This window comes from Sinocyclocheilus grahami, unplaced genomic scaffold, assembly GCF_001515645.1.
Source record: "Sinocyclocheilus grahami isolate Dianchi unplaced genomic scaffold, SAMN03320097.WGS_v1.1 scaffold1131.1, whole genome shotgun sequence".
Classification (NCBI taxonomy): domain Eukaryota; kingdom Metazoa; phylum Chordata; class Actinopteri; order Cypriniformes; family Cyprinidae; genus Sinocyclocheilus; species Sinocyclocheilus grahami.
In genome coordinates, this window is record NW_015506310.1 from 294,923 (window position 1) to 304,940 (window position 10,018).

At 36.2% G+C, this 10,018-nt stretch overlaps 1 protein-coding gene and 1 pseudogene across 1 annotated transcript in view; one reads left to right on the forward strand and one right to left on the reverse strand.

The window, feature by feature from the left end:
• On the reverse strand, positions 1-936 carry LOC107567163 (uncharacterized; annotated as a pseudogene).
• A 744-nt stretch (positions 937-1,680) lies between these two features.
• Positions 1,681-10,018, forward strand: part of LOC107567179 (suppressor of tumorigenicity 14 protein homolog) — an 11,092-nt gene continuing 2,754 nt past the window's right edge. Inside the window, exons 1-17 of the mRNA XM_016252821.1 lie at positions 1,681-1,872; positions 3,471-3,630; positions 3,736-3,866; positions 3,961-4,031; positions 4,469-4,653; positions 4,806-4,841; positions 4,915-5,149; positions 5,254-5,396; positions 6,178-6,275; positions 6,386-6,492; positions 7,108-7,241; positions 7,340-7,444; positions 7,565-7,672; positions 7,767-7,883; positions 8,151-8,273; positions 8,820-9,003; positions 9,083-9,354. Of these exons, the coding sequence (XP_016108307.1) occupies positions 1,840-1,872; positions 3,471-3,630; positions 3,736-3,866; positions 3,961-4,031; positions 4,469-4,653; positions 4,806-4,841; positions 4,915-5,149; positions 5,254-5,396; positions 6,178-6,275; positions 6,386-6,492; positions 7,108-7,241; positions 7,340-7,444; positions 7,565-7,672; positions 7,767-7,883; positions 8,151-8,273; positions 8,820-9,003; positions 9,083-9,354 (2,242 nt within the window). The 5' untranslated portion in view covers positions 1,681-1,839. The remainder of the gene's footprint in view (positions 1,873-3,470; positions 3,631-3,735; positions 3,867-3,960; positions 4,032-4,468; positions 4,654-4,805; positions 4,842-4,914; positions 5,150-5,253; positions 5,397-6,177; positions 6,276-6,385; positions 6,493-7,107; positions 7,242-7,339; positions 7,445-7,564; positions 7,673-7,766; positions 7,884-8,150; positions 8,274-8,819; positions 9,004-9,082; positions 9,355-10,018) is intronic.

Sequence of the window (10,018 nt, forward strand, 5' to 3'; positions counted from 1 at the left end):
TTAATGTATGATAACAGAGGGCCTTACTTTGCCTGAACAATAGCACAAAAAATATTTAAATAAGGGCAACACAGCTTCATCTCTCATGGATCAGAGGACTCAGACAGCGTGGCAGAATAAGAACAATAAGATTATTTACATATCTCAGATTTATGAAGAGAGAAGAGCCACTTCCAATCACTGTGTATAGTGTTCTCTCTATTGTAGCATACAGGAAAGAGGTGATACACAGTCCCAGCTGAATCAAGTGCAAGAGCACCGTTTTGAGGGCTTTCTTAGCTAAATCTTTATCAGAGGAAACAGACCTGGCTCTGGTCATAATGCTAATATATGTAAAAATAATGATCTCTGCAACAGACACAAAATAAAGAACATCAAACCCTTGAGATTTATCTATCTGCCATTTGGCTATAAACAATTTCTCTAGCGTGCAGAATGCAATATCTGCTAAATAATTGGGGTAGACGACTAAAGCAAGTATAATGTCGGCTATAATATTTACAGAACTAAGAAGCCAGATGATTCCTATGACAATTCCAGTCCTTTTTGGTGTGGCAATACGGCACGTACCGCTCCAGAGACATCAGTGCTAGTGTCAGAGGAGCGTTAAAGAAAGTACAGTATGATATAAAGACTAACAGAGTGCAAATAGATTTGGGTATTGGAAGAAAGCAGAGAGCCCATGTGTATAATGTGACCAGCAAAAGCACAGAATCATTCATAAGCATGTGGCCAAAAAGAATGTAGCATGTCGTCTCATGGAATATGCGCTTGCTTCTTAGAGCAAAAAGCATCACACAGTTTACAAAACAGAAGAACAGAGATGTTAACACAGCCACTGCAGTTTTAGTACTGCCCAAGGAATGTTTTCTATCATTCAGTTTTATGAATTAGAAATGAATTAAAAGTATATTTATATATATACATCACCATCATCTTGACACTGAGGTAATTAAACTTAGTGTTATTAACTTTTGCCACATTCCAAGTATACAGTGCACGTCTAACAATTCAAATAATGCTACAGTTAGTTACATAATAATGACTGAATCTATTGAACTGATATTCAGTTAATTCTATTAAAACACCGTTTCTACAGGATGACAGAGAGAAAAGTTGAACATCTCTTCCAGTTTACTTAATCTGAACACATATTGTAGTGTTGACTGTAGTTGCAAGGTCATTTAAACCTATAATTCTAAGAAAAAATGATAATTCTCAGAACAAATACTTTTCTTTAGTTTATGGGAAACCATATGTGGTCCCAAATAAACAGGATCTCATTGTAGGCTAAATTTGCAACCCCAAAAATTACCTTTTTATTAATTTTATAAATTGAATTTAATTAACAGGTTGTTCATTAAAAAAGACATTTTAAAAGTTTATAATAAACTGTAAACGTGTTAGTGGATTGACAGAAAATATTAGACACTTTTGATCATTTTTATCTCGTTTTCTGATTTATTTACAGTCATCTAGTTTTCTCACGTCACACCTGTGTTGTCGTCTCTACAGGAAGTGTACTATAGGCTACTGCACAGGATGCTTGAGACAGACTCACCTGCTGCTCGGAACTGGGTTGGAAGTGAAACCTTACGATTTGCAATAAATATGTTTGTTTTTCATATACAAAACCCACATTAAAATCAAATGAAGAGGGTTATACCCTCTCAGTGCTAAAGGATCATAATAGGATGGAAGGCTAGTTTCCTGCGGTTTCTCCAGCAGACACCTGCGCTCGGCGCGTTTGTGAGTTTCGCTGTAGGTGAGACATGCGTGACACATGAGCGGCAACACAGAGGACTGACAGCGGCCAGTTTGACAAATACGTCGTATGACATGGAGCCACTCAAATCTGGGAAAAAAATTCCGGTATGTTTTAATCTTAATTAATTTATTTTCTTTTAGTCCGTCGTTTTCGTCGTTATCAGCTGTTAAATTTTACGATATTAATCTTCTGGGACGTCCTGTACAGTGCTGTTTGCAGTTTGTGTTTGGTAATTTACACAGTTATGTGCCTGAATTGTTAGAATTTTATATTTTATACATATGTTAGTTATATATTATATAGTTATATAATTTATTGTTATATAGCCTATTATAAAATTATCATCATACAGTCATATGTATGCATGATATACATATATACATATACATATAAATATATGTATATATGTATATGTATATGTATACATATATACATATACATATATTTATGTAAATTATATATATATATATATATAGCCTATATATGATTTGATTTGTCTCACTGTGTTTTATATTGTTCAAATTAATGGTTATATTGCTGTTGCAGTTTCACTTGCTTATGCTTTAATTTTCTGAAGAATATTATAAGATGCGTCTTTAACATTATCATCTAAAAAACCTGTTTTTCCTATACTAAGAAAAGCTGGCACTTGAGTCACGTGACTGTTAATAAAAATAACAATTTGGTCCCTCGATATTCTCTTTGCCACCGTGAAATTTTCTCAGTCTCTCCAAGTGTAAATAAATACGGCCGGGAAGTAAGAAAACACACAGTCCATGTATTCTCAATACTTCAATTTATTCACAGAAATACAAATCTTATATAGGCATGTTGAGGGGAGTTTTTACCCTCTTAACCAATGAGGATAGGGTGACATACCCATACAGGATGTTTTTCCCAAGAACATGTGTTTTGTATAAAATTGCCACATATACAGAAAAACATATCCATATAAGGAATAGACTTCCTTTACCTTGAATATTGCGTAAGAGACATTCAAACACCATACAAGAGAGAGAGAGAACAGATAGAGGAGGGGTGATTCAGAGAAGGAAAGAGAAAGAGTGAGAAAGGAGGGGTACGGCATCAAAAAGACAGAGAGTGTTTTCTAACAGTGACCCACACATGCTTTTGCAATGCATACTTGATTGGGGTGGGTTGTTGACGCTGATGGGCAAGGTGTTGGTTCAGGATTTAGAAAACAGTTGCAATTGCATTATGCCATATACTCATACCAGTGAGTTTGGAGTGCTTGTGAGGAGTAGCCTGTTTTGACATGGGTGGTTCAAAATTGCTTCTTGGTCATGTACAGTACTGTGCACCCTTACGGTAGTTTCAGAGCATAACTCATGCTCTTTGTAACAGTCATGTGTAATAAACTCGGAAAAAAAAGTGTATTATACATTGCTCTGTAGGACCATGGCTTGGACGAGACAGAGCAGTTTCTTCCAGCATCAGATGCAAAGAAGTTGCAGAAGAAGAGGATATCGTTCAGGGCGATGGTGGCGATAGGGCTACCCACGGCACTGGCAATCATTGCATTAGTAACTGGACTGCTAGTGTGGCATTTCCATTGTGAGTTATTTAACTCATAAATGAACACACTGTTATTATCACCCGTAAACAGTAAGTAACTCATGCTCTTTGTAACAGTCACGTGTAATAAACTCGAAAAAAAAGTGTATTATACATTGCTCTGTAGGACCATGGCTTGGACCAGACAGAGCAGTTTCTTCCAGCATCGGATGCAAAGAAGTTGCAGAAGAAGAGGATATCGTTCAGGGCGATGGTGGCGATAGGGCTACCCACGGCACTGGCAATCATTGCATTAGTAACTGGACTGCTAGTGTGGCATTTCCATTGTGAGTTATTTAACTCATAAATGAACACACTGTTATTATCACCCGTAAACAGTAAATCTGAATGATTTTGATAAAACAATAACTCCAACGTGTCCATCATTACAGACAGGTATAATGGGAGGGTGAGGAAGTTGTTCAGTGGTTATTTGACCATCTCCAGTCAGACGTTCTCAGATGCTTATGAAAACAGTAACACCACTGAATATAAAGAACTGGCTTCAAAGGTCTCAAAGCAGGTGAGGTTGTCATGTTTCCTTGTAATGTTTTCAGTTATTTTTTTGTTTACTTTGTCCACTTAAAACTTTGCATCATTGTACATTGTCTTTTCAGCTCAAAAGTATATACGGTCAAGTGCGCTTGCTGTCAAAGAACCATGTGGGATCCAATGTGCAAGGTTTCAGGTAATTTAAATAATTCTACCATTCATGGGAGAAAATTATGGGTAGTTGACATGAAAGGTCAATCCGAAAGGTCATTATTTCAATTTTAATTTTTCGAATTTTAGTATAGTTATCAAATATGCATTTGACCTTGTATGACAGATTGATTTGTGCATTACAAAACGCATTGCAGGACTATTTAAGTGGTGATATACATAAAATATTAATTGTCTCTTGAATATTTATTTTCAAAGTCAAGTCAAGCTCTTAACTGTAATTGTACAAGTAACCAAATCATTTTTCTTTTCACCGGTTGATGCAGATATTAAAATGAAAAATGTAAATAGAGAAATAAAAATAAGATTGAAAAATATATAAAGTATTTTGAAACTCTTTTGAAACAAAACTATCAATATATTATTGTACTGTAAGTTGCATTATAATTTTTTTCCCTTTAGTGAGGGCAGTAATAACGGTATCATCGCTTATTACCTGTCTGAGTTTAATGTGCCGGAGTCCCAAGTATCTGCTGTGGACGAGGCCATGGCATCCCTGGATGGGGTGGGCAATGCAAGGAAAAGCCGGAGGGGGTTTGGTCGCAGGACTGACAATAGCCTCATCTTTGACGGCATGACGTCAGGGGGTAAATCTACTGGAAGAGAGTTTCATATTACTTGCATAGTTTCAGTCTGTCACCTCTTGTAATCTAACCAGAAACTTCAAACTTCAGTTTAGTCTAGCACTGTTCAATCTGATTGTTAACAGTCAAAATGAATATATTTTGGTGTATTACAGCTGTGGATGCTCGGTTAGCTGGCAGAAACCTCAAACGTGAGAAAAGATACTTTCCTTACATTTAGATATTTATATCTCAGACTAGTATTGAACTTGTGCTGTCTTTTAGGGTCTGTTAAGAGGTCTCATCATGCTCATGGGAACCAGACAGACATTATCCGGTCTCCAGGTTTTCCCGATTCCGCCTACCTTCCCAACCTTTACACCGAGTGGCAGATTCGGGCCGACCCAGAGCACAGGATCAGACTGGAGTTTGACGTGCTAGACTTGGAGAAAGATTGTCGCAATGATTTCATCAAAGTGTACGACTCATTAGCTCCATCAGAGAAGCAAGTCATAGCGGAGTTAGTGTTTATACACTCTCAGTCATCCTCTTCATGACACAGTACTGCATGTCTGTTTTCATTGTCTTTGTGATATGTGGAATCTAACAAATGTGTTCATGCAGGAAATGTGGATATCGCTTACCTGGTGAGAAGCTAATTTTCATCTCCTCTGGGAATGTCATGCTGGTTACACTGGTTACCAATGAAGAGAAAAACTTCCCAGGTTTCAGGGCATTTTATTCTCAGATTCCAGCAAAGATTCAAGGTGGAGTTTACAGAGATATTATAAACTCTTTAGGGTCCAAAGTTAACTTTTTTGACTTTGCCAGCCATACACGGATATTTCTTACTTGCCACGAAAGTGTATTTTGCATTATTATAAAGTCCTTATGAAAATGGTATACAATTTGAGTTTTTTTTTATTTTTTTAAGAAATCTTATCCTAACCAAAGCTCACAGCTAAAACAGTAATATTATGAATTATTATTACAATTTAAAATTACTTATAATAAATAATATTATTTTCTGTTTTGATGCAATTTATTCCTGTAATGGCAAAGCTGAATTATCGGCAGCCATTACTCTAGTCTTCGGTGTCACATGATCCTTCAGAAATCATTATTTGCTGATTTGGTGCTCAAGAGACGTTTATCATTATTATCAATGTTTAAAATGTTTACTTAATATTTTTTTTGTAACCTTGATACTTTTTATCAGGATTCTTTGATGAATGGAAAGTTCAAAAGAACAGCATTTATTTATTTATTTGAAATAGAAATCTTAGGAAATCAGAGGAAATAGAAACATTTTACTGCCATTTTAGATCAATTTTATGCATCCTTACTGAATAAAAGAATCAATTTCCTTCAAAACAAACAAAAAAAAGTGTTGTATTGCAGTTCTTTATAAAATTACCAGCCACTTAGCGAGTAATTTACCAAAGCTTGTTGTTTAGTGAGTGTTGATTCCAGATTCTGCTCTTCCTGTGTGTTAAATCTATTTAGTCCCTATATTTGTGTTAAAAATGTCTTGTCACCTTTTTTTAGACTGTGGAGGGAGACTGACGGGGCTTCGTGGTACCTTCACATCACCTGGCTATCCCTCTCATTACCCACCTCAGACTGACTGTGTCTGGGACATTGAGGTAAAAATGATTTACCCTCAGTGTCATTTAACATCTCCTTCATCACTGATGTGTTCCGATCATTCAATCCTCTCACAATATTGTACGTTCTTAAATGTTCTGTCCGACAGGTTCCATCAGGAAAACATATCAAGGTGAAGTTTGACAAGTTGTCTATACATAACCCTGAACAAAATGCCATCAGCTGTCCAGAAGACTACTTGGAGATAAACTACAGGTCAGAAAAAAGTGTCATAAGAGTAATCACCATACTTATATTTGAGTAGATGTTACAAACTATGAAAAATAAAAAATATATATATCATTTATACACCACTATTGAAAATCATTAAATTAATCAAAAGTGACTGTAAAAACATATGATGCTACAAAGGATTTATATTTCAAGTAAATTATGTGCTTTTGAACTTTTCTATTCATCAAAGAATCCTGAAATTTTTTTTTATCACCGTTTCACAAAAATATTAAGCTGTACAACTGTTTTCAACATTAATAATAATAAAAAAATATATTACTAAAGCTTGAAATCAGCAAATTAGAATGATTTCTGAAGGATCATGTGAAGACTGGAATAATGACTGCTGAAAATTCAGTTTTGCCATCACAGGAATAAATTATGTTTTAAAATTAAAATAGAAAACAAGTTGTTTTAAATTGTTGCAAAGTTTCACAATAATAGTTTTTACTTGATCAAATGCAGCCTTGGTGAGTATAATAGACTTCTTTCAAAAACATTTTTAAAAATCTTACTGACCCTAAACTTATGAACAGTAGTGTACATTCTCTAAAAATAGATTATAAGTGTTATTTGATATTTTATCAACTGTTTTAGGATATGTGGGGAGAAGCCACCCAAAACAGTGTACACAATTAAATCAAACCAAGCAACAGTCAGATTTCATTCTGACCTGTCTTACGTGAGCGAGGGCTTTTCTGCAGAGTTTGAGGCCTTAGAACCCACTAATCGTGAGTAGAATCATATTATTTATTCTGTGCTGATATTAAAACACAATGTTCAAAGCCAGTACACCATGACAAAAATATCTAAAATCACTTTTCCACAGCCTGCCCTGGGAGATTCCAGTGTGACAGTGATCTGTGTGTGCCCCCTAACCTGCAATGTGATGGCTACAACGACTGTGGAGATATGAGCGATGAGAGGGGCTGCAGTAAGTTCATCCCATATTAATTGTGCTTATTCTTTGTATAGTTGTTTTCTCTTAAGCTCTTAAGATACTATAATGGAGTGTCATTTGGTGTTGCCTTGCTTTCTTTACCCATGCATGCAGCATGTAATGAGACTCAAATAAAATGCATGAACGGCTTCTGCAAGCCCAGTTTCTGGCGCTGTGATGGGGTGAATGATTGCGGAGATAACACTGATGAGGAAAACTGTGGTAAGAATGAAACCAGCACTCAAAATCATGAACTATGGGAGCAAAAGTGATGGAAATGATTTCAAGTTGTTTGGTTGCTCGATTTTGTCTGTAGGGAACTGCAAAGCTCAAGAGTTTAGATGTCGAAACAGCCGCTGCATCCCAGCACAGAAGCAGTGTAATGGCTACAATGACTGTGGCGATGGCTCAGATGAATCTCAGTGTGAGAAATGTGAGAACTTTCATTCAATAAATACAAATGTTGACTGTCTTTTCGATATTTGGCCTTATTTTGACCTCAAAAGTTTATATAGTAAATGATATATACCTCTATTGTTTATATATAATAGTTTCACAGTTACTGTAGTTACTTGCCAGCACTTAAATTTACCCTAGAGGCTGCCATCATAAATATCATAAGGTTACCAAAATAAATACCCATGCTCCCAACATAAGCAGTCGCTATATTAAGTGACTCAGTTGCCTCTTTTATATCCAGCCATAGCTGTTCACTGCTCTGCTCTCACACATAAGTGCAAGAATAACCAGTGCATTAGCAAGCTGAACCCTATGTGTGATGGAGAGACTGACTGTGCGGATGGTTCGGATGAAGCTGAATGTAGTAAGTCAAGAATTCTTTCCTCTGAGAAATCATGTGGCAAGTTTGTTCCTTATATTTTAAATTGTAATTTATTCCTGTGATGACAGCTGTATTTCCAGCAGCCATTACGCCAGTCGTCAGTGTCACATGATCGTTCGGAAATCATTCCAATATGCTAATTTGAAGTTCAAGAAACATTATTATTATCAATGTTGAAAACAGTTGTGCTGCTTTATTTTTTATTATTTTGGAAACTGTGATATATTATTTCAGGATTCTTGGATGAATAGAAGGTTTTAATAGAAATGTTTTATGTGGAATAGAAATCTTTATTATAAATGTGGAATAGAATTTTTTTTAAAATCACGTTTATTATATTTCATATTTTGTAAATTATATATACAATGAATTTAATATCAACTCAATTTTAATTGTTGGCTAGAGATCAGAATGTCAAAACCTCTGTTTGATATGCTTTTCGGTGATGTTTCAAGCTAGATATGTTTTATGCTATGAAAACAATTAATTAATAATTAATTAATAGTGTGTCTGATTAATTTACTGTAGAATGTGGAATGAAGCCCTATAAGTCCAGTCGTATTGTGGGTGGAAAGGACTCGAATGATGGAGAATGGCCATGGCAGGTCAGCCTCCACATGAAGACACAAGGTCATGTGTGTGGGGCGTCTGTTATCAGTAACCGCTGGCTGGTCACTGCTGCTCACTGCGTGCAGGACAATGAAAAGTTCAAGTGAGTTCTTATCTTGTTTAGCCCACTCCTCTCCTCCCCTCCTGCACTGATCCTGACTGATTGTTTGTTCTTTTGCTAGCTATTCCCAGCCTGACCAGTGGGAAGTTTATCTAGGACTACTTAACCAGGGTGAGACTAGTAAGTCAACCCTAAAACATGTAAAGCGCATCGTTTCTCATCCTCTGTATGATCACTTGAGCTATGACAATGACATCACTCTAATGGAGTTGGACAGCCCTGTAAACCTCAGCCAGAACATCTGGCCTGTCTGCTTACCTGAAGCCACACATGACTTCCCAGCAGGCAAATCTGTCTGGATCACTGGCTGGGGCAAACTGAGAGAGGAAGTTGGTAAGATTTTTAAAAATGTTTTTGAAAGTCTTCATTTATATCATACAGTAAAATATTGTGAAATGTTATTACAATTTAAAAGAACTCTTTTTCTATTTGAATATATTTTTAAATGATTTATTTCTGTGATGACAGAGCTGAATTTTCAGCAGCCATTACTCCAGTCTTCAGTGTCACAAGACCCTTCAGAAATCATTCTAATAGTTTAACAGTGTAGTGTTTTGCTTAAAGGGGTCATATGATGCAATTTCAGTTTTTCCTTTATCTTTGGAGTGTTACAAGCTCTTGGTGCATAAAGAAGATCTGTAAAGTTGCAAAGACTAAAGTCTCAAATCCAAAGAGATATTCTTTATAAAAGTTAAGAGTCAGCCACACCTACCTAAAACGGCTCGTTCTAACACGCCCCCACATACCTACGTCACTATCTGGGAAGATTTGCATAACGCCGCCCAAATGTTCACGCAAAGAAAGAAGGCCTAACTTTTATTCTCGCTGTAGTATTGTTGTGGCCGCCGTGTCGTGAAGGCGCTGTGTGTTTTGTTGTGTAAGCGAAACTACTTTGTTTGGCCTTCCAAAAGAGGACGATATCTGCTTCGTCATGCCTAGAGCTGATCTGTAATGGTTGCTGAGGAAATACAACAACTTTGCGCTGAGGATCGCTGGA